Source organism: Rhinichthys klamathensis, unplaced genomic scaffold (genome assembly GCF_029890125.1).
Source record: "Rhinichthys klamathensis goyatoka isolate OS25496 unplaced genomic scaffold, OSU_Roscu_1.1 h1tg000040l_1, whole genome shotgun sequence".
Classification (NCBI taxonomy): Eukaryota; Metazoa; Chordata; class Actinopteri; order Cypriniformes; family Leuciscidae; genus Rhinichthys; species Rhinichthys klamathensis.
In genome coordinates, this window is record NW_026606587.1 from 5,701,607 (window position 1) to 5,726,240 (window position 24,634).

A 24,634-nucleotide genomic window follows, 5' to 3' on the forward strand; every position below is an offset into this window, starting at 1 on the left:
TTTGTCACAAAAAAATCACGCGATAAAACGAACCGGAAATGACGCGAAACAGCACGTGCGCCAATACCCGGCGAAGAAGACGAAGACCCATGCCTTGCTCTGATCGGAGCAACCCATGCCTTGCTCTGATTGGCTGTAGCTCATGACATCACTGAGGTTGAGTCGGGCGACAGCTCTGGATATCTAGCATGCTAGATATTTTTCTGGGCTCGGCGACGCGTCTGCGAGGCGTCAGCGAGCGTCTTTGATGCGTTGTTGGCTCTTTCATACTAACAGATTGTCCAGCGTTCATCGTCCGCTAATCCCCCGCGATTTGCACGCGATAACACCCTGACCTGTCGGCGAGCTCAACGATTTGCAAATCGGGCTTATAATCCTGTAGTGTGAACTAGGCTTAAGACGTAGCTTTACAGTAACCTATGCTTCTCCATCCATTTACACATGGTGATGTGAATCTCCTTCTGTCCGGCGTTGACGGCTGCAGTGTACTTGGCGCGTCAGCACACACAACAGCTGCAACTACAGTGTGGCCTCCCTAGTGGACCAGCATGACAACCGTCTGGATTGAGCCGAGTAGGGGACATCTCTAGGGTCTTCAAGTGGGCACCTTCCGTCCTCAGTGTTTTGTCGACTAGCCCACGACATCTCAAGAGGGCTCGATAGTGACTCTGGCGTCCCAGAGTCACCCCCCTCCTTCCCCCACTCAACTCAGCCCAGCTTACTGACCTTTACATCCCTCCTGCTGCTGAGGTCGCTCCTTCCTCGTAGTTCACATGTGACCTAACCACAATCTATGCACAACCCAACCATACGCGCCAACCCGTTTGACTAAGGCTGTCGAGCCCCACTGTCTTCGTTTTAACACCTTTTCTTGGTGGTTGCTCGCCTGGGCGGAGGAATATCGTCTTCTGTGTAATGTTTTGCTAGAACAACTGATTGGTCGTGTTACGCTTGCCTTCCAATGCTAAAGCCAAACATCTTGAAAAGTACTGGTCGAATGGGACAGAAATCGCTCAGGTTTCACTAAAATATTTGAAAAAAAGTTTGCTTCAAAGATGAACTAACAAGTTTTACATGTTTGGGGCTACGTCTACACTAACCCAGATATATTTGAAAATGCATCTTTTTCTCTACGTTTTGGCCTACTATCCACACTGAGACGCTGTTTTTGTCCTATTTGAAGACGCTCTCCAAGTGGATATATTTGAAAAAGCCATTTACGCATTGTAGTGTTGAATGTGGAAACTAGGGCTGCACAGATATAAATTTTGGTCGATACCGAAAGCCGACAATTCTTTATATTTGAAAGCCAATAACCAGTGTTGGGCAAAGTTACTTTAAACGAAACTTCGTTGTGGATGTGCTTGTGTCTTGTATTATTGTCCCATCCACTTAAAATTCCTCAAAATGTAGGCGGAAAGTAAATTAATGCCTGATGGAAAAAAAAAACGCATGTCAAAGCTTCTTACAAGTTACAAATATGCAGTACAGGGACATTTTCAGACATTTCAGTGTGGAAAATGCTTAAAGTAGCGTGGCGAATATTTTTTTTAAACGTAAACACTTTTCAAATGCATACGGTTTAGTGTAGTTGCAGCCTGGAACAAAATGAGGGTGAGATGACAGTTTTCATTTTTGGGTGAAAAATCACACTTTAAGATCTTGTAACCATGCTAATAAGGAAGTGTCACACAGGTGGTCAGACAGACCTGATGGTGGTGGGCTTAGAGTACAAGCTGCACTGCGTCTGAGGAGCAGCCGCAGGTTCCTGATAGCTACTTTCTGATTGGTCGAGATTCTCCACAGTAGATTCGGATCCAAAATCGAGCGCGCCAAACTGCACGTTCAGCCCAGACACGTCAGCAGAGCCTGGCATCTCTACTGCCGAAGAGGGGATCTGGCAACAACATGAAAAGCCATTAAACTATATGAATGAGGTAAAAAAAAAATTTTACTTCAATGGCTAATTTTTTTATTTATTTAATGGCTGCCAAATTGAATTGCTAATGTTAACATTAATGTTACAAGGCACACACAATACTACGGGTTTTCTTTTGTTACCTTAGATGGAGGGGGCACTCTCCGTCTTTGTGGTCTAAAGTTTCTGGGTTGTGGCGGCTCTGCCGTGATAACGACAGGCTCACAGAAGGGTTTCAGTGTTGGAGAAGGCTCATCATACGGGGGAAGTGGGATAGGGTCTCGGGCCTGAGCCGGCAGGTCCGACTGGAGTGCTGCATTTTGATGCTGGGTCAGATGACTGAGGATGGGAGATGGGTCGGGTTGGGCCTTTAGGTCCACTAAAGACAAAAGATGTGGTCAGTCTTTGTTTTGCTTTTTCAAACCTTCATAGAGAATGTGTTCATAAATATTAGAGAGCTTGTTAATGATGTGTAAAACTACAAAACTATATCGACTGCAATGGTCAATGGGATTCAGTTGCATGTGTACATCATGTAATCAGCAATTACATAGTATAGACAGTATGCGCAATACTCACGGTGAGCTGCTGTAACAGGGGTCTCCTTGGGTTCATTCAAGGGAATGGTGGTGGATTCAATAGGCATCGGAGCAGTGGATTCAACAGATGCAGTGCCATTGCTCAGGGCCCCTGAAATCTGATTGGACAGAGGGGCGATTCGGGGTGTGCTGATTGGCTCAGTTTTCTGCACATCACTGTGGGGAAGCCTGGATCCCAGCATGGTCTAGAAGGGAAAAAAGAAAGTGTTGAAATGATACCGAAATTTATTAGTTATTTTATTATTAGTTTATTTGTCAGGGACAATGCAGCGCACATTATTACATACATAATTATCAGTCAAAGCCATAACAATATGTGTAGATGTGTTGCATAAAAGGTTTCTAGCCAATAGGCTAATTTGCAACCCCAGTCCCTGGTCAGGCCTTTCTATTTCAGTCAAAACCAATGTCAGTAAAATTTCAGTTATCAATACCAATTTTGATACCAAAGCCAAAGAATGTCATTCAATATACTTTGTTTTACTAAGTTTGGGACTTTTAAGTTTCGTCTTTGTACCAAAGCTCTGGTCCTTTTAGACATTTCTTATTACAAAATTTGTAAAGAAAATGCTATGTAATAGTGGACACTATATAATTTGGCACCATATCAGTTATCATGATTTTTTTTTTGACCAAGCCCACACTTTTGAATTGTAGTGTATCTTGTGAATAATTACTAAAATACCCAGAATAATCCTATAAATCTGTGGTAAAGGTGCAGAGTCAATTGCTGTATGTGTGCCTGTGTTCTCACCGATGCAGCATGTGCATAAGTGCCAGCAGCAGCAGAAGCGTAGCTGTGTGTGTGCGCTCGGGTGGAGTACTGCTGGGAGTTGGTGAACACCAGGCTCTGAGTGAGAGTATCAAGGGATGACGGCTCCAATCCGACCAGCTCGGAGTCGCCGTCAGCCACCTTAGGCAACAGAGAGCCGAGATCCATCCTGATGAGCAGACAAACATTCAGACAACTACAAAAAAGGCCATTACTCTGTGATGCAAAACATTACAGATGCGGGGCTTTTTCGGTTCTGATGCTTCCACAACACAGGAAAAAAGGATATTTTAGGGGACTACACTTATATATGCCTGCTCAACTGTCACGCTTGCCTAGTTGTAAAGATCTGTGCTTTTTTTTACTTCAATTGCAAAACATAAGTCGTAAATTCAAGAGACTGGGAGGGGAAATCATACCTGAATGCTTGCCAAATATTTTAGAGCACACAGGTATAGAGATAAAGGTCTAAACTTGCTGCTCTTAACTGCTTGCTGAACATTATACAGAAACGTTTAAGCAGTAGACAAGTCAGACTCTTTATCATGTAGTGATTTAGTGGTCAAGGCAAAACAAATAGTCAGCATCTTTGGTCAGAGACTCTTCAAATGAAATTTATATAAAATGATACCGAGCCAACAAACAAGTTGTATAGGTAATGACAAATGTGACTGACAGACTAAGAAGTAATTCCATTGTAATCCTAGGAGTGCTACTTAAAAAATAAAAGTACTATATGTTAGATATTAGGATTAACCCCTTGAGATGAATCATCTCGATTTCGAGGGGGTCCATCGATATCAATATACTACTTCAAAATGTATATAAATCACTTTTCAAACTGACAAATAAATTGTTAAATTATAATTCAGATGTGCTGTTAAATGTAATAAGCTGCTCATTTTTAAATATGCTCTTTAAAACTTACATATAGCTTTTCTTTATCAATTTGCATTTTCTTTATAACGCTACTCAATTAACTGCTCCCATGTGTGACCTGGCCAATGACTTTTTTTAAGTGATAGTTCCCTCAAAAATGAAAATTCTGTAATTAATTACGCACCCTAATGTCATTCCAAACCCGTTAGACCTTCGTACATCTTCAGAACACAAATGAAGATATTTTGATAAAATCAGAAAGCTTCAGAATACTTTCTGAAGTATACTATAGCTTTAGTACACTATGTAACATTTTTTGTTCAAAATTAAATTGAGTCAATACATCAATTCTTCCAAAACATGTTTTTGTCTAGCCCTGATTGACTATAGTGACTATTATAAGTGTTTATATTTTAGGCCTAGCGGGATGGTTTTTGTGTAATAAAATAGTGTAATTATGGGTTGTTAGAGCTGTGCTGGAATTTATTTTTAAGGAAGTAACATCTATTAACAGGTAAAGCTACAGTAATGTCTTCAGCTAGTCAGCTTGAGATCTTTTCCCATCTAAACTGGTTATATCTCTTAAGCCTAGTAGTGAATGTTTTGTGAGTAGTAGGATAATCTCTCGCCGCTAGAGGGCCAGTTAGTGTTCCTTTAGACAAATTAAATGAGCATTTGTCAATTTGAAGAGGGATTCTTTTTAAGCTAAAAATGTTTAATTTATTTCAACGATATATATATATATATATATTTTTTTTTAAATGGCACTCCTAGGCCTCCATACATCTTTGCTCTGTGCTGGAAAGTGCTGAAGCACAGGAAGCACTCACCCCTGTCCAGGCTGCATGGGGTTCTTGGAGCCAAGAGCATAGGAAGCAGTGAACACTTTGGTCTCAGATAGCTGATAAATGGAGAAGTGAGCATTACACATTGACATTACGATTCAAGTTTTCCAGTTTCATTTTAACACGTGGTCACTCACATCTTCATTCCAGTCTTCGGCTGCCCAATCTTCCAGACTGTCCTTCCAGGCTCCTGACAGGACAGCAGAGTTTAGAGAATTTTTTTTTTTTACAGTGTTAAACTATATAAATCTCAGAAACCCTGTTTTATTGCTTGTTCATTTACACAAATTTAGCTTTTTGGTTTGATGATTTGCACTACATAAATCGGATATGAGATCAGCATTCTGAATTTCAATCAATACAGAGCATGCGGTATGAAATCAATAGCACTAAAAACAGTCTCAACTGACGTCAATGCTTTTCTGAAAATGGCTTCAGATATGATTAAGTGAAAAGCTTTAGAGAACCAACTTCCGCTCTATTAAAGAAACAGTGTCCAGAATCCAGATCATTAAACTGCACTCACCTGCTCCTTCAGTAGTCTCACTTCCAGGATCCCCTGCCTCAGCAGAGCCGGTGCAGTCAGCAGGGTTAAACGTCCTACTAATCAAAGACAAGCAAACGAAGGGGGGAGAGTGAGAACGACCAAGAATGGGCACAGGTGTTATTTTTTGTTTTGGTTTTGAAAAAACACTCACCCCATTCCCTGAGAGAACCTGCTCATTCCAGCTCCTCTGCCTCTTCCTCTGCCTCCTACACCTGACATGACACATCAGTATGAATACTAATTAGAACAAGTGAAAATAAAGTAAAAATGTAATAAAAGAAATAAAACCAGATTGACAATGTTGTCATTTACTTGCCCTTGTGTCTTTCAATGCAAGTGTGATTGGTTGTCTTTGGTACATTTATAAATCTTTTTTTCCCCCTGTACCTCAAAGACTTCTACATTCAAACATTCAGATATGATTGGCTAACCACTTTGCAAATAAAATTAAGTCATTTAAGAGACATAACAGTCCCTTCTAATGACTCTTTCCAGTATTTTTCTTGCTCCCTCCCTTATCTTCCCCTCTCGAATTGCAGCTGCTTTAAACAACGCATTCGTCACATGAAGTGCCCTACAAACGTTGCTCAGTGACACAAATAGCAACAGAGGAACAGGCCTCATCCTGCCCAGTCAAAGATACCAGAATGCATACCGTAGACATGTTCTGTCCAAATATCAAACACATGATAATAAGTGTTACACTCTAGACAATTACATATAAAAGGTTGTTTTATAATAGGTTCTCTGGTGTGACTATCTAGGGCAGGAGTCACCAACCCGTCGATCGCGATCGACAAGTCGATCTTGGAAGCATTTTAAGTCGATCGCGAAGAGTTTTCAAAATCAGAGAAAAAAACACCAATATTTGTATTCATTATTATTTATTAATTAAAAATGCACCATGTGTGAGCCTACTGTGTGTAGTAAATGGTGTCTAGGGGATGCAGAGGCGCGCGCGCCGTTACAATGACGTCATTTTTGGTTCATGCGGACGCGTCGAGTATAAACAAGGCTTTACGCTTTAACCAGCTCAGCCACTTCACACTACGCTCACATCAAGCTCTTCAAGCTAACAATACGCAAGCTAACGAAACGATGGCACAATGGTGAGGGAGTAGGCTATTGCTAGTTTGAAATCTTCAGGGGTTTTCCTGCATAGACAATTATGAGGCGGCCGCCTACGTCAAATTTATAGTTAAGAAACAATATAACGTTATAGACTACACACGACCAGAGTGCTGTTTTCCTGAATGCAAGCACGATTGAAACCAAGATATTGATTTCATAACAGTTCAATAAACAAATAGTTAAAATTAAGTTACTTACATTTTTAGACGCAATTACTGTTTTTGTTCTGTTTCAGCAGCGAAAATAGTTCCAAACAACAGAACCAGCGCATCTCACAGCAACACTCATCCATTATTCATTACTGAATGATTCAGCGTTTTGAATAATCGCTCGAGTCAAAGATTCAATTAACGTTACCCATTATTAAACCGCCTCATTCTGAATCAATCAGCCGTTTGAACGAATCGTTTGAATGAATGACTCAATGACTCGCTCATTAAGACGACCGCCTGCCGCTTCTGGCGGTTTAGTTTCAAAGTATCATTCTTTTCAACATTCCTTATTTGTATATTCAAAAAATATTCAAAACAATCTCATAATCTCATTTAATAGTTATAATTTTTCAATGTAAATTATTTAATTTGATTGGTAACAGCCTTGTCTTATTATTTTAATTGAATGTATTGATAAAATGTAAGAATTTGAAATGAAATTTAGAGCATACCAGTACATTAAATAAAATTAGGGGGAAAATGCCCTTTATAAAGGTACAAAAAAATATTCCGATAAGAGTGTTTTCAAAAATGAAACATTGACAATTTAAGTTTAAAGGGAGTAGGCTAAAGCCTCTGTTTAGGCTATAAAGGAAATGTAATTTTGCCAAAAGAAGAACTTTTAATTTAAATAAATGTTAATTTTAAATCAGCCTACTTCAGTGTGATATGTTACCATATTATCATGCTTAATTGAATAATTGTAATGCGATGATCAGATGCAGATATCTAAATCAAAGAATATGGGTGGTTGGCGGGTGGATTATTTTTTATTTTTAACAACAGATTCGAGTGACTCAAAGTGCACCAGATTAATGAATTTATCTTTAAAATGTAAACATTTTTCTCACGGGGGGGGGGGGGGGGGGGGGGGGGGGGGCTGGGCATGCCCCCGGACCCCCCTAGTGTTATGATTTTACCACCTCCGCCTCATTTTGAGCCAGGAAAAACCCTTTATTGGCTATTGTTAAAAGGAGATCTGTGTTTTATGTTGTTGGAAAAGGGAAAGAGAAGTGCTGTACATGACTGTTTTAGGCCTGTAATTGATTGATTATTGAGGTAATGAATAGTAGTAGGTCTGTAATTTGTGTGAAAATATTTTTGAAGAATTGAAGGATGACTGTTGTCATAATATTTTGTATGCTAGTTGCACTTACCATTTTGATTTGAAATAGCCTATGTTTTAAAAGGGAAAATGAAACAGTACATTATTGGCTTAGGCCTGTTATTGGACTGATTATTGTGTTTATATATGAGTAATAAGCCTGTGGATATATACTTAATGTTATATTACTGTTGAAAATGTTGAATTATAGTTGACAGTTTGTATAGTTATATAATTTGTATAGTTAAATAAATATTTTGCTAGTGACTAACAGGCAACAAAGAATGTCAAAGTAGAACTACATTGTGGCCTTGTTTTTTCATAATTTTCTGCAAGTGGTAGATCTTGGTTTACATTTGGACTTGGGATGTGATATTAGGCTTGAAAAGGTTGGTGACCACTGATCTAGGGTTTAGGATGAGAACAAACAAAGCAACTATTCAATGCGCCTGGCACATTCTACACCTCTAGATGGCTAATAAAAATGATATTCAAACACTGGAAACTGACCATCTTAAATGAATTGGGAGGCGTCGTGTACACAAATTTAAGGTGATTTTGATTTTTGCATTGATTTTTCCACAGTCACTGGGTGGGGGGAAATCTCTAATTCAAAAGCAAAATGTGCACGGCCGCACAGGTATTCATAACGGTGCTGAGCAGAGCGAGCGTTTTCAATTAATTCTTATGGAAGTGGAGCTCGAATTAAGTAAAACGATCGCTCTCCTGCTAAACGCCAGTGGACATGCACTAGGGGTGGGAATCTTTTACCATCTCACGATTCAATTCGATTCCGATTCTTGAGGCCACGATTCGATTCAAAAACGATTTTCGATTCAAAAAGATTTTCGATTTAAAACGATTCGATTTTATCCATAATGATTTCTAATCGGGTTTCTGATCATGATCTACTCTCATCTGCTTTGCTATACAGAATGACAAACGGAGACCAGTGTTTCCTCTAGGATTTTTTTCCAGCTGTGGTGGCAGGCCCACATGAGTGATTGCCATTGGCCACGCCCCCTTATCCCAGGTGTTTAAACCTCCCTTAAGTATTATAACATTATAACATGAAAGGCTCGAATAAGAGCGGCAAAGCGATTATGCGCATCCCGTGCGCAGAATGATGCACTTGAAGCAACGCGAAGTCACAGCGCGCAGCGCTCCGGATTGAAAAGTTCAAAGCACAAAGCGAAGAGATTATATCTGTCTATCTATGCTTAATGTATTATATATTTGCAACAGTTTATTGAGCATTTTCTTTTAACAGTTTTAAATTTCAGTTACAGTGCGGATGAAGAACAATTCATAGCGCTCTCCAGTGCTGTAATCTAACAGACACCCGGGAGAAAGGATTATGATTTAGAGAACGCTATAACGCGACGCGCTGTGTGAATGCTGAATGGAGAATGACTGAGGAGAGATGAGTTTCCATTAACTTTAACTAACGACTTAAATATTCATTTTTACCTCACATTATGCTATTGAATGACTTTAGAAGTCTTGGAATATAGTGCGAACACTTTATGGTGCTTTACAATGTTTTTTATGCCTTTAGCTTAACAATAACACAATAGTATGCACATTAATATCGGACCTCACTGAGAAGCTGCAGCCGTGGCGGGATTATTTTAGGTGTGGCGGCCCGCCACGGCAGAATGAATGTAGAAGCATCATATTTAGAAGCATCAGAAGCTCTATAAAAGCATCCATATTTGCTTCATCTGATTTGCGCTCACGTTCAAAAACCGGCTGCGTCCGGACGTCCCGTATAGTTACAAAAATGGAGGCGAACAGCCAGCTGATTTTATTTATTAAATCGATTCTTGGACATTTCAGATCGATTCTGAATCGTTGCAAATGAGAATCTAGATTCTTCTGTGAATCGATTTTTTGGCACACCCCTAACATGCACCGTTATGAATGCCTGTGCGGATTTTACTTTCTCTTAAATTAGCGCCAATTCGGGGTGGCAATTACTTGAATGGTGGGTTCATTATTATTCTCAATGAAAAACAACAACTAGTAAAACACAACTAATCCTTTGCAAGTTCCGTATTAGCATTAGGTTTAAATCCAAAATATTGCCAAATAGGCACTTTTACATTTTGCTTTGAATCCAAATCTTCTGCCATCGTCTTGTCAGTCAGCTAGTGCCTCTAGTGATTAATGAAATCGGACTCCTTCTGATCTGTGCTGCGACTCTCGTTCGGCTCACGGTGCATTGAGCAGACACATTCAGTTTTAAATTGTGTCTGATCTCTAACTGAACTAAAAAAAAAATTATTACTATAAATAAATTATGGTGGGGGCGGTACCGCGGTGGGCAAGTGATGTAACCGGTGTTGCGGCTGAACACCGGTAACACAAGTATTGCAGCAAGCCTAGTTTATGCAGAATATGCAGAAATGCTAACAATGTAAAAAAAAAAACAAAAAAAACCCACCAAAGAATGAGGAACCTGGAGGAATTTTCTGAAGAACAGTCCTCAGGACAAACAAGAACTACTATCACAAAACATAAAAAACTTGTTAATCATCCAGGTAACGTGCAGTATTGAGATTCATGGGTATGTAAACTTTTGAACCGGTTTGCGTGTAAATTAGGGATGCACCGATCCGATACTCAGTATCGGCTCCGATAGGCTACTGCCATTTTTGCCGGATCAGGTATCGGTCAGACGAGGCTGATCCAAATCCGATATTGTGCGTATACTATTCTGTGTTTTTGTTAAGCCCCACAAAAGGCACAAAAACCTTATAAAGCGCCATAAAGTTTCCGTGCACTATATTATAAGTGTTCTGAAGCCATTATATAGTATAATGTGAGATAGAAATTAATATTTAAGTCATTAAATTCAAGATCACGTAAACTTTTCCCTCCGCTGCGGCTGTCAATCATTCTCCATTCAGCATTTAACAGTGAGTCGCGTTCGGTTACGACAGTCAACACGATGAAACTCTCTCCAAGATGATTCAATGTTACTATTATTATACTTGATCTGTGGATAAAGGTCTATGGTTTTGCATAAAACAACTATCTTGCTGGACTTTATTACTGTAACTTAATCATGTTACTTTCTACCGGGTGTCTGTTAGATCACAACACTAAAGTAGAGTCAGAGTAGGGCTGGGCGATAAAACGATAACGATAATTATCGCGATATAATTTTTCTCGATAAAACGATATCAAGAGGTCGATAAATGTTCGATAATGTTTATGCGCCAAAAGCGGAACGAAACTCATTTGAACCGCGCGCCTCACGGACTGTTTATCCGCTCGGCTCAAAGTCCAAACGGCAGCGCGAGCTCACGAGAGCAGACGCGTTTACTCTGATCGGCCTCGCTCACGAGATCCAGTGAGAAGCGCTTGAATTCAGCGAAGAACACAAACGTCTCAGTGATTTAAACCAGTTTAAAGGCAGATGAAACCGCGCTGACGAACAGGAGAAACACTGTGATACAGTCAGAATATGAACTGATACTGAATCCATTTACCATGGATTTACTGTAAGGTTAGCCTAGTAATATTAACTGCACCATGAAACAAATGTGGGATATACATACTGAATTGTATTATATCATTAATGTAGACAATGTTTTAAATGACTAATGGAATATAATTACAGTATTTAATAATGTATTTAGGCTACTTTTGTCATACAAATACCATAGAAACCATAAAGTTACATTTTGCCATGATAGTGAGGTGCTATAAGTTAGGCTATGCCTGGTTTTATCTGTGGTTATCATGATCTAAATGCATGATACTGGATAACCAATGGTTCATTTTAATAAAACTCAAACAGTCAGAATATTACATTTTACCAAATAAAAATGTGGTCGTTAATTTTGTTTTTTTTGAAACATATGTTACTGTTTTTGTTAATGAACATAAATTGAACAGAGTAGTATTAGCTTGAGTTAGGATGCAGATTTACTGTCAACTCACTGTCAAATATGCATTTCGAGACAAAACATGTAATTTGAATATTGCAGCCTGCACTGCAAACTGTGCTGAAGAAATATTTTTCTATTCAGATATTTATTTTGTTAAGGAAAAATGACAAATGTTTGAATGTTCTACCTCAGATTTGTGAAATGTTCACCTGTTTGGCAAGTGTTTGTCATGATATGTTCTGGCAATAAAGAGTTAAAACCACAATTAATGCTCTGGTTTATACAACTTTCACTTAGGAGCAAAAATCTGCCTTTAAACTTGAAAGAAATAAAGATTTGACATTTATCGTGATAATTATCGATATCGACTGATATACAAAAAAATATCGTGATAATTTTTTTGGGCCATATCGCCCAGCCCTAAGTCAGAGCACTATAATTGTTCTTCACGCGCACAGTAACTGAAATTTAAAACTGTTAAAAGAAAAGGCTCAAACTATTGATACTGTATAATAATATTTCATAGTAGCCTAGGCTATATATATATATATATATATATAAAATAATTAATCTTTTTGATTTTTGTTATCTTGTTTTTCATGAATGTATTTTACAGCAATACAAAGAGCAATGTGTAACGTTTTACCAGATTTAGATCTTTACCAATTAAACTTCTGTTTTTTGTTTTTCTAAACATGCTGACGTTCAGTATACAGGCGACGCTAAAAGTCATTTCACATCATAAGACGTTTTGCAGCATTTGTAGCTGTTACACTTATTGTCTCTTATTTGTTCCCCACTAAATGTTTTTTTCACTAAATGTTCAGATTTGATACAATTATTGTGCACTCGTGATTTTTCTAGACTAAATTTTACTGCTGAATTATCCACTAATCTAGTTTATAATAGCATTTGTCATAGATTATGATCATATATTTTTTTGATTTGTTGTTTTTGTTTATAATGAAGTTGTCTGTATTAAATAGATTGCGTTCAACACACAAAAGAGTCAACACACAGAGTTATACGAATTCTACTAGATAAAAAAATAATAAAAAAAAGCTGGTATCGGATCGGAAGATACTCTAAATTTTTGGTATCAGATCGATTCTGAAAAAAATGGTATCGTTGAATCCCTAGTGTAAATTCAGTTATTATTTTGTCTTGGGCACAAAATAATGTCAACATCAGTTATGTGAAGGCGTTTCCTCAGGACAGTTCTAAAAATGAAATTATTATCACAATTTTGATAATATTAACATCTTGCATATTCTTCAAGCAGTATGTAAACTTATGAGCAGAACTAAACTGTCTTACTGACCCCAAACTTTTGAAGAGTAGTGTACTCAAATTATATTTGAGTGATACTTTTTTGCAGCTAATCAACTTAAAAACCACTTCAGACATTAAGTGTTAATGAGCAGTAATGTCTTGGAGTGAGTATAATGCTCTGACCTCTCCCTCTTCCTCTGCGCCCACGATCTCCTCCTCTCTCTCCTGGAGCCGAATCAAACCCGTTCTCTTCCAACCGCCCTTAAAAGAGCCAAGAACAAGAAATGCTCATAAAGCTGATTTCTAAATCACCAAAACATCATTATTATGCAAGCCATTAGATACTCCGCCTCAGGCAAAAAAAACAAACCTATACATGCATGTATACATGTACACACTAATCGCACAGAAACACACCTTCCTGGTTGCGGCTGGCCCCTCGGCCACGTCTGTTTGGACCCGCGCGGCCTCTGCTTTCCCTTTCTCCTCTTTTCTCTCTGCTCTCTGGTGCAGTCCCTTCTTTTCCAACACTTTTCTTCTTGCCAACTGTCTCCCATGAGTCCTGTGCAATCAAATTAGCACAGCGTGCAAATATTTCAAAACATAATCACTACATGAATTTATTATCCTCATATCTGTTTGATCTGTTGATCTTTAGATCTGTTGCAGCTTAAATCACTTGTATTGGCAGGCTAGTAAAGTTGGAAAAAATCCATTACATTATTTCGATTCAGTCTAGTTTTTCTGGTATGATTAATACTTTTACAAAATACAGTGAATCAGAAATGAGTAAAACGGGATGAACTGTGTCAAGAGTGCACCTTGACAGTGACCTCCTCCAGGAGGAAGTTGATAGCCCTGTTGACGTCTCCATTGCAGTCGTGAAGGGCCACCATACACTCATCCTGATTTTTGCCTGTAACCTCCATGAGCTAGGACACAAACAACCAAATGCAATCAAACTCTTGTAGATAAAACTAAATACACAAACTATTAAGGGAACTAAGGATGTGAATCAAGAACATCAAGCATAAGGCCGTGTGTCCACCAAAGCGTTTTTAGCCAGCTGAAAACACCTAGCTGTGGGCGCATGAGAGCGTTTTGGCAGCACAGCGTTTTTTCCGTTGAGACGTTTCGTTGCTATGACAGAATATCCGCAGCACAGTTTACTTGTAACTGATTTCGCAGATAATTTGTTTCATACTAAAAAATAATTTTTCATCCATTTTGTTCGGTTTGCTCTGCTGGTTGATGTCGTTGTACAGAAAGAATGTTGTGACAGTTGGTCGGTGTGGTATTAGCCCCGCCCCTCCTCCACTGTGATTGGACGGCTGGGTAAAAAGTGACAGTGATGAGCGCTGTGTTTTACCCAAAGTTGAACATTTTTCATTTCTCGGCGACCAGTAAAAAACGCCGGGTGCTCAGCGCTTCAGCGTGAAAAAAACGTTCAGCGGCTCGTTACACTATGGCGTTTTAAAAACGCGGTGCTCCCATTGAAAACATACGCCAGGCGCATGAAAAAACGCTTTGGTGGACACACGGCCTAAGGAATTCATTTTTATTCAAGTAGCCTACCATTCATTACAATAAAACTCTGGATGTTTATCTCTGAGCCAGGAATTATACCGATTAGGGCTATAGGATTACAGATTCGGATTCACAAGATCTCAACTACTAGATTCAATTCTCAATTCGATTTAATGAGTAATTTTAATTGGCTCCACACATAAAAGTAATAAAAAAAATCATTATTGTTTTTGACCCATGTAACCTTGTATTGTAATAAATAAGGTTATGACACTCATTTATGAACTTCTGATACCAGTGAAATTTCACAATTCAATTTGAATCCAATAGATGTTATTCGATCTGCGTCATCAATGTTTGCGGCGGCCATATTGTTGACATAGAAATCACGGCAACTGTCAGTCTGTCAATTGACAAACGAGGCAGCGTCGGTATTATCCATGGTATTATCACTGTATTTTTTTTTTAAACAGCGTGATGGTGTGTTGTGTAATACACGTCTGTTCTAACAACAGCAATAAGAACCCCGGGGTTAGTTTTTATGATTTCGATAAGTTATCGACTGTCAGAAAGCGTGAAGGGAAGGAGACAGAGTTGAGCCAGCGCAGGAGAGGCTAGCTAGGATAAGCTAAACTTTCAGCCAACTCACCACAGAAAAGTCTGTTCCCATCCTTTTACCACAGGTTTCACACATAATCTGTGTGGAATGCGTGTGCAGTGCGTATACGGGACAGAAGCAGGACGCGCTACAGTGCTTTAGTGCTATATGCTGCGTTTGCAGTGCGTAGCTAACTGATCCGCGGCTGTAACGTTACCACAAACACCCCGGTACTCACTATTTTTATTTTAACACATACTCGCTATTTCAACAACGTAAGCCAATTATTCCATGCATTACTTCTATATATTAAGTTGCTCAAGCAATTGGTCAAATATGTAACCATGTACTTATATTAAAATCGCAAACATTTTAAATGAAAACTTAAAATTGACAAAAACAACCGACTCTCATACCTTTTCTTTTGCATTTACATTTTAATACAACAAATCTTGCATGTCACAAAGAACTTGTTTTTCCACCTCCACGAATGAGACGAGTGTCATTCATTATGTTGCCTTGTGTTGAGGTGCATTGTAGTTTGTATACGGATACTGTATGAACGAGATCGTTATAAATATCCGGATAAGTTACGGCTGGCAAAGTGTCAATAAGGACGGATCTTTACTTAAGCTTGATTGGTGTGGACCCACATCAAATAATAGCATTATCTTCTCTTGATACCGACGAGATGAAGCCAGGCTACTGCTCCCCTCAACTCAAATCTGTGCGCGGTTAGGGGCAGCAGGACAGATGTCATGTCAACAATATGGCCGCGGTTAGCTACTTCCGGTGTTTGCGAATAAGGTCTATTTTGATACCACATCTAATAAGATTCACATCAATCAGATATTATGTTCAATGTTTGCTGAAAATGCATGCGGAACCAGATTGATTCATGGCTATTTTTTAGTAGCTTTAAGTTAATGAACTTATTACTTTTATTACTATTAAATTTCAGTGAACTGCCAGAGCAGCTCTGGAGATGAAGTTCATGTGGGGTGTGTGTCTTTCATTTCATGAAATCATATGGCACTAATAATGTGATGATTTATTTTAGGGCTGTCGACTAAACGTTAGTTGACGAGAAGAGGCTTAGTAGACCAAAATTGTATTAGTCGGTTAGTCGGGAAAAAAAACTCCACAGGAAGTGGCAAAGTCACTGTGAGATTGTTAACGGCAGGTCCTTGTGGTCCTCAAAGTGTAAAGGGTCTATTTGTATTTGTGTAACTCACAATAACCAAAAGTTGTGCTTTTGTAAAGTAAAGAAAACTAATGGTGCGTTTTCTGCCGTCTCGTTCTCTGTGAACTGGAGAGCGTCACAAAAATGATCCGAAACTCAGTGTATAGGCTACTCACCATACAGACATGAGAAATATATCTATAGAAAGCTTGAAATGTCTACTTAAACCAAATCAAAAAAGGTGAAGGTGCATTTCTCTCTAAAGGCGCATCCACTATACTGTGGAGATGGTGAGTCAGCATAGTCAACATCTTTGCAGCTGACACTGACTGTGGGGGCTTTCACACATATATTGTGTTCTTTATTAATTTGGTGCTATTATGCACAGCTGAGTAAACTACTCTTGGGTTTACTGTATGTGTCGCATGAAGGACGCTTTCAGCTGCTTGCAAACACTCTTTTGAGGAGACAGTTGCCATTCATTTGCCACCCTGATTGCACTCACTATGCGCGAATCCACTGCAGGCTCACTCTCGCTCCTATCCCAAGGTAAATCCTCAACACAATAATCCCTTAAATCTGTTTTTAAACTCAATCATCTAAACACAGGCTTCCTTTTAAGTGCATTCGAAGCCATGTGTATTTCACATTCACACGAATCGTGTCTGTTTGAGTGCAACCGAACCCAGACCACCTTCTTCATGTAGACTCGGGTTTGGTACCTCGGATGCGCACCGGGGTCAACATGACAGCTTTCACATTACCAATTTCTCATGTTAACCGTGCCCCGTTTCGAACTAAACTTCCAGTGTGAAAGCCCCCTCAGAAAACACTAGATTATTAATAAATAATTAAAATGTCTCCTAGCTATTTTGTCCGACACACTCAATCATTACTTTTGCCGGTGCTTTGCAGCAAGCTTTAGGTCAAGTCACCTTTATTTATATAGTGCTTTTTACAATACAGATTGTTTCAAAGCACCTTTACAGAGATAACAGGAAAAATATTTTGTAATAATATTGTTAAATATAAAATTAAATGTCCCGAACTAAGCAAGCCAAAAGCGACAAAGGTGAAGAAAGGCGAGCATGAGTGCATGAGCCCGGAATAGGCTATATGTTACATCTATATACGTATATTAAAAGCTCATTATGGTTTAGTATTCCCTCAAGTACACATTTAAGTAATTAAATTAATATAACGTGAGATTAGTCGCCTTGAAATATCTTTAGTCGCAGGCAGCCCAGATTCTTTACCATAGAGCTGCAGATTCCAACTGTGTAGGAAATATCAGTGTATTTTAGCAGTGTTGAAAGAATAAACAAGAACCGTTAACAAAAAAAAAAAAAAAATTACTTCTGATGTTGCTCACCTGCTGGACTTTGCCCTCAAAATCTGCATCGTTTTTGTCGTAAATCACCTGGGCGAGTCGGATCTGTTCCGCTGTGGCCTAGAGATAAATGACATCCATAATCAAAACACACAGTCATAGGTAGGTACTCAGGCCTGTTCATATGTCACACCTCACTGATGGAGTGTGTGTGATGCTCACCTGTATCTGTTTCTGTGGCTGTGAGGTGTGTGTGGTTTGTTGTAGGGCTCTGTCCCGATTGCCCCTGGCAGCATCAGTGACCACTGAAGTCATCATAAACAGTATATACAAAATAATGTATGTACAAAATAGAAAATTCTGGAGGAGAGGAGGAAACGGAGACAGATTACAACACACACAAGACTATAAAAAAAAAATTCCCCAAGATGTTTGTGTAAGAAAAGTTTAGTGACAGGTGCAGCGGGCCTGTGGCTAGTTTAACTCTCAGCTCTGTGCTTCCCATGTAAGACTATCACCCCCCTATCTGTCCAGCACTTAAATATAGCCATGCAAACATAGTCCGGACTGGTGTCCACTTACACGCCCACCAAAACCCCACTCCTGAAAAAATAAAACACGCCCGCAACATATAAACAGCACATCAATCTGAAAGGGACAGTTCACCTAAAACTAAAAGTCAGTCATAAATGTTTGAAACAGTATAACGGTAATAAATATTTTTTTGTTGGTTTATCTCTTTAACAAGGACTGAATTTCAAAACCTAACGTTAACTTACTTAGATCGCACACTTCGGCAAACCGAACGCGCAGTTCGGCCAAAAACGCAGTCTAGGTAACAGTTAACGTAATAACGTTAGGGGGATTGATAAGATTAGAACGAAAACATTTCAGCTAGCAGCTAACGGCCGACTAAAATAATAGCGTTAACGGTTTAAAATCGTCGCGATCATCTTGTAACGTTATATCAACCTTCACGACGGACTAAAACAACACAGATCGCACAACCAACCGTAAAATGGCCCTTAGCAACAGACACACGAACTCGATCGAGGTCTCAAATTATTTAAGTTATGTTCAGCTCAATTAAAACCCACAATTACGTCATGTTTACAGTCGGGTTGGCTAAGGTTAGAATAGACGGGATTTTAAAAACAAGCAGATGCTAACACAACAGGCTCTGCTAACTGTAACTGTTTGTGCTGCACCACGCCGCGCCGCTGCTGCTGCTAATGCTACGACCAACCGACAACAAACTTCAGCTCATCTGCCACTAATAATGAGGCAAAATCAAGTAATGTAAACACTTAGTCACTGGCCCGATAAAAAACATAAGCTCTTTTTACAAGTCGACGGTAATGGTTTGCTTTCGCTATTTTGGCATCACAGACATACCCTCTCCGCTCCCTCAAACGCTGTGTTTTTACCTGCCCACCGACCGCACGCGCTTCCCTACAAACAGCAGCGTGAAGCTCGCAACGAGAAACAAAGCTGTTTTTCAATATAAAAGCCCAGACGATATTACTAAAATAAAAGTCCTGAGCCGTTCCGCATAGAATGGCGGTTGGCTATGTGGATAAATGTAAATAAATGTAAAGTTGATAGTAGGGACCACATTTTTAGATCGTTATTCTATGCACTTTTCTAATGTAATATTTTATAAAAAATTATATGGTCAGAAAAATAATTTGAGTGTTTTAAGTTTAGTTGGAAAAAATAATAGTTTTACCACATAATGTTTTCAAGTTTTAAAATGTCAAAACCTGTCACTTTCTGTTTATTTCCAGCTGTGTTTGACGACACACACGCTATTAATTGGGGAGGAAACATTAATACATCAATGAAATACAATAGGCCTACATCAATAAAATGTTGATAGCCTTTATTATTGTCGGCATTATGCATGGCGTAATAGAATCACTGAATCATTTTTGAACAGGTTCATTAAACTGTTCGAAGTAACTGATTCGCAGAAATGAATCGGACTTCCCATTATTCCAGATTTTCAATGTGGTCGCATAGCCTACTTTTTGGACCATAAATAGGCATTTATCATTATAAGATTTGATGAGTAGGGCCTATTAAGAGTTAACTTAAGAGGATGCATCAAATCAGAAATTTTGTTCAATTATTTATTTTAATAATGTAATTTATAACATTCATGACTAAGTATGCCTCAAACTAAGGCTAGATTTCTAATTATTAAAATTATATGTTTGACAACACTGAAAATCATTGTCTCAGAAAGTTTAAACAGAGCTCCTGAATAAGATAAAATTACTGAGTAGCTAATTTCATAAATTGGCTATTGGTTTTTGCTGAAGCATTTATATAATACAGTGTCCCCCTCCTTGAATAGTTTAACATCATGTTCCTGTAGGCTACTGTGATTTGAAATTTATTCATACATGAGAATTCTCTTCCAGTTTTCTAGCAATGTCACAATAAAAAAGGCATCAACAGTGAGTCAACCACCTAACAGCTTGTTACCTTCTACACAGATCATGGTGTGTCAACAAATAATGTCTGTCATTCATCAACTCAGTGTTTTAGTGGGGCTTCTCCATGCTGATCAATAACCTTTCTTGTTTAATCTTTCTAAACAAGCAGAGTGTGAGACATTGGTCAATGTACAGGACGCTTTCAACCAACTTCAAACGTTTTTTTGTCAGTCAGAATTACAGTGCTACTGATCACTAATAGTCCTGGCTGGTTCAGCTGCATATGTTTAGTCCTGTGCTTCAAGATGTGGTCAAACATGGGAACGCTGATCTGGTTCTTTGTAGTTTCTGGCTTGTTAAAAACAACAGCTCTACAGATTTCACAATGCACTTTGCAGAAGGTAAGTCCACTTTTAGCTTGGAAAAAGGCATATTTATGATCTATTTTTGGATGTTTACAAATTTCCAAGTCCAAATGCACAAAGAAGTTCACTTGCTGTTGACATTAACATAATAAGAAAACAATACAAATATATAATAGAGTAACATGAAGAAGGGGCACTTCCATTCAAAAGTTTGGGATTAGTAATATTTTTTAAAGTTTCTGAAAAAAATCTCTCATGGTCACCAAGACTGCATTTATTTGGTCATACAAGGCATCCGTGCTGAATGTAAGTATTCATTTATTTGAATTGTTTGCAATTACAATCTTACTGACCCCAAACTTTTGAACAGTGTTGTGTAAATATACAGTATATATATTTTAACATTTTTAAATGATCTGAGCTTTGCTTGTTGCCATCCTTAGTACTTATGTGCAATATAATTAGCTTTTTTATGGTATTGTCTGTTCAAAATCGAATTGTGTTTTGTTTGTTTTTCCTCCCAGGATTTTTTAGAGTCACTGAAACCTCAAGATTTATTTTATTATTTTGATACTATTTCCACTAAATCAGGTGAGTCTGATTCAGATATTGAGAAATAGTGATCACGAATAAGGAGCTAAAAAGTTTACAGATAGATTATTAGGTTCATACAGAGGTTTTAAAAGACTGTAAACATGTACATAAACATAAACTAGACTAAACATGTACATGCCCTGACATTAGTAGTTCGTTCTCTTTAGTGCCTCACTTTGAGCTGGTGTGGGTGAATTGCTCGAGGAATGAGTCTTTCAGAGGGCTGTGGAGGTGCTCGTTTCAGACCGAAGGAGAGAGATTTGAGTTGGGCCAGCACAGAGATGAACGACCAGTGTCCTGTCCCACAAGTCTGGAGATGGTGATCAACTCAACGGTCAGTGTGGTGAAGAAGAGGGAGGACATGTGCTGCGAGCAGCTGAAGTTACTGAGACCAGCACATACAAGAACTCTTCTCCCTGTCTGCCATGGCAAATTAGTAAGTTGTTTTTTTATGCTCTATGTTTGTCCCATATACAGTATTTGTGGCTAGATATACTGTAGTATACTAATTTTAGTCTAATTTTGTCTTCAGCAAGGTCTGATTCAGTCAGGGGAGAGGAGGCTGTGTATTCGCCCAGTGCTTCAAAAACACATAGACCATCTGAAGGATCTTACTATGGATTTACCATCTGGTGTACCTCACCTGCTATTAACCCACACATTACCAGTGAGGACACATCTTAAACAGCCCAAGAGTGAGTGAACAATATACTGGTGGTTATATATACACAGTTTATCACTGAACATAAGCCTATCACTGGCCTGCAGTCCACAGCAATACATTTTGCAATTGAGCTTGTCCATATGTTCGAGGGGTCATTCACATGCAGGGCACTACTTCACTTTTCATCTTTTTCAATGTCATACACCATGAGTGCCACGGTTTTTTTCTTCTTCTTTTTTTTTTTTTACAGTTTTTAAAAAAAATCAGCTTTAATATAGAGATATATTATATGTAATAAATGTATTAAACAAACATCATTACGCCAGTAGGTGGAGACAAATGACTGTCTTCAGTCAAGTCACCTTTATTTATATAGCGCCTTTTAGATTGTTTCAAAGCGGCTTTACAGAGATAACAGGAAAATAATGCAACAAAGTTTCTAGAAGAAAATAGCGAAAATCACAGTCCAGCTTGAGTAAATTCAGTGATGGTTCATTTTTGTAGTAAAAAAGTTATTAATTTAGTTAATTTATATATGGAGAAAACCGTGATGTCATCGTCCAGCTCAGTTCAGTTCATATAATGGTGTCAATGCAGGCAGATCAATAATATTGTTGAATATTAAAATTAAATGTCCCCAACTAAGCAAGCCAAAGGCCGAAGGCGAAAAAGGTGACAGTGGCAAGGAACCAAAACTCCATCAGGTGGCAGAATGGAGAAAAAAACCTGGGATAACTCAGGTTCAGTCGGGGGGCCAGTTCTCCTCTTGCCAACGAACGAACAGTGTATGATTATGATTCAGGCAGCATTATAGGTCAGAAGTCAGATTGGTTTGTAACAATCAGAATATTATCCAGTTCCATCTGGTTGAAGATCGGAGTCACGCCGGTATGGATCAGTGCCGATGGCTGTCATGTCGATGAGGCCTTCAGGGGAGAGTCTAGCTGAGACAATCTCTGCTGACACTTCAGGGATGCGTTGTGGTCATGTCTAGGCGCAGGTCCTCCATCTGATCTGGATATGGCCCGGATCCGGCTGACTACATCATGCGTTGTGGTCGTGTCTAGGCGCAGGTCCACCATCTGATCTGCCCGGATCCGGCTGACTACATCATGCGTTGTGTTCATGTCTAGGCGCAGGCCCTCCATCTGATCTGGATACGGCCCGGATCCGGCTGACTACATCATGCGTTGTGTTCATGTCTAGGCGCAGGTCCACAATCTGATCTGGATACGGCCCGGATACGGCTGATTACAGTAAACCTCGGAATACAGAAAGACTAACATTAGTGTAGATACCATCGATTCATTGAATCAAACGATTTGTTTGAAACATTGATTCATTCAGGAATTAAACAAGTCATGGGCTGTGTCCAAAATTGCACACTCTCTTGAGTAGGTACTTATTTTGAATAAGTAATTACTTCACAACAGTGTGTAGTATGAAATAATGTTGTTATTATCATGTGACCGACCAGTGTTAGTTGAATTGCTTCACTGCCATTCACAAATCCTCTTCTGTGGCCTCATTAGATAGTAAAGTGTCCAACATATGCACACTTCAGAATCTCAGCCAAAGAAGTAGGTCATTCGGGTACTTTTTGCCTACTCTTTTATGAGTCCTGTGAATTTAGACATACTTTTTTGGCACATGCTGTTTGTCGCCTACTAAGAAAGTATGCAATTTTGCAAATTTCTGCTTCTATCTAAGGTCAGTTCAGGTTACGGAGGACACCTCTTGGGTCAGAGGTCACACATCTGGAGCTAGCAGTGGTGGTGGGTCCAGATGTTTATGATGTTCATAGGCAAGACACTGAGAGATACATCCTAACCAACCTCAACATCGTATGTGTGTGTTTAATCTATGTTTTCAAGACATTGTATGTGAACAGTGTTGGGGAGTAACTAGTTACATGTAACAGAGTTACGTAATTTAATTACAAAAATAAATGTAACTAATCAGTTACATTTTTATATCATTTGCTAATCTGATGCTTTTGATTGGCTGTCTTGCTTGAATTTCCAGCGCACCACGTCTGTCAATTACATCTATCCACATTGCCGCTGAAAGCTTTAGTTTTCCACCATGGCGAGATAAAAATGCGTTCCAGTGCTGGAAATTAGAAAAGTAATCAAAAAGTTATCAAATTTAATCTGTTACATTACTTTAATAAAGTAATTAAAACTACTTATTACATTTTGGGTAATCTGTAACCTATTACATTTCCAAAGTGACCTTCCCAACACTGTAAGTGAATATATGCTTATGTACAATAAATTTGACATATACAAGATATGGAATAGAATTAGTGCATATTAAATACTTTCTGTTGCAAATACTTGCAGGCCTCAGAGCTTCTGAGAGATGTTAGTCTCGGTGCCAATATAAGAGTTCACCTTGTCCGTATGGTCATTCTCACAGAGCCAAAGGTAACAATGTCTGGTTGACCTAATGCTGTACACAACAGCCATTATATTAATCCACATGGATAATACAGTTTATTCTAATCCACAGCCAGACATCCAGATCTCTGAAAACATCACCTCTTCTCTAAAAAGTGTGTGCGAGTGGGGTCAGAAGGTCAACCCTGATGCTGACTCTGACCCTTTACATGCAGATCTGCTGTTATACATTACCAGGTGTGGTCAAAAACCATAGAGAGCATTATTAACTAAAGAACAGTCATTCCTCTTTATTGTGCAATTTGGACTAATATTGTGCTGACAGTATGGAACGTTCCTTGTGTATGTTTT

General features: G+C 38.8%; 2 protein-coding genes across 5 annotated transcripts in view; one reads left to right on the plus strand and one right to left on the minus strand.

The window, feature by feature from the left end:
• The window catches only part of ubap2b (ubiquitin associated protein 2b), a 32,923-nt gene extending 13,596 nt beyond the window's left edge, over positions 1–19,327 (minus strand). The window contains exons 1-14 of one of the 3 annotated variants that reach the window (XM_056246695.1): positions 19,245–19,327; positions 18,040–18,177; positions 17,860–17,937; positions 14,001–14,111; positions 13,597–13,741; positions 13,363–13,440; positions 5,712–5,772; positions 5,540–5,616; positions 5,151–5,203; positions 4,999–5,069; positions 3,272–3,458; positions 2,498–2,702; positions 2,062–2,297; positions 1,710–1,897 (exon numbers count right to left, since the gene is read on the minus strand). In XM_056246695.1, the coding sequence (XP_056102670.1) occupies positions 1,710–1,897; positions 2,062–2,297; positions 2,498–2,702; positions 3,272–3,458; positions 4,999–5,069; positions 5,151–5,203; positions 5,540–5,616; positions 5,712–5,772; positions 13,363–13,440; positions 13,597–13,741; positions 14,001–14,111; positions 17,860–17,937; positions 18,040–18,135 (1,586 nt within the window). In that variant the 5' untranslated portion in view covers positions 18,136–18,177; positions 19,245–19,327. Of the gene's footprint in view, positions 1–1,709; positions 1,898–2,061; positions 2,298–2,497; positions 2,703–3,271; positions 3,459–4,998; positions 5,070–5,150; positions 5,204–5,539; positions 5,617–5,711; positions 5,773–13,362; positions 13,441–13,596; positions 13,742–14,000; positions 14,112–17,859; positions 17,938–18,039; positions 18,178–19,212 lie in introns of all 3 variants that reach the window. The other 2 variants (XM_056246696.1, XM_056246694.1) reach the window with 2 other exon arrangements.
• Positions 19,328–20,426: 1,099 nt separating this feature from the next.
• The window catches only part of adamts13 (ADAM metallopeptidase with thrombospondin type 1 motif, 13), a 55,417-nt gene continuing 51,209 nt past the window's right edge, over positions 20,427–24,634 (plus strand). Inside the window, exons 1-7 of one of the 2 annotated variants that reach the window (XM_056246698.1) lie at positions 20,427–20,659; positions 21,148–21,214; positions 21,385–21,653; positions 21,750–21,912; positions 23,592–23,725; positions 24,227–24,310; positions 24,396–24,520. In XM_056246698.1, the coding sequence (XP_056102673.1) occupies positions 20,564–20,659; positions 21,148–21,214; positions 21,385–21,653; positions 21,750–21,912; positions 23,592–23,725; positions 24,227–24,310; positions 24,396–24,520 (938 nt within the window). In that variant the 5' untranslated portion in view covers positions 20,427–20,563. The remainder of the gene's footprint in view (positions 20,660–21,147; positions 21,215–21,384; positions 21,654–21,749; positions 21,913–23,591; positions 23,726–24,226; positions 24,311–24,395; positions 24,521–24,634) is intronic. The other variant, XM_056246697.1, reaches the window with a different exon arrangement.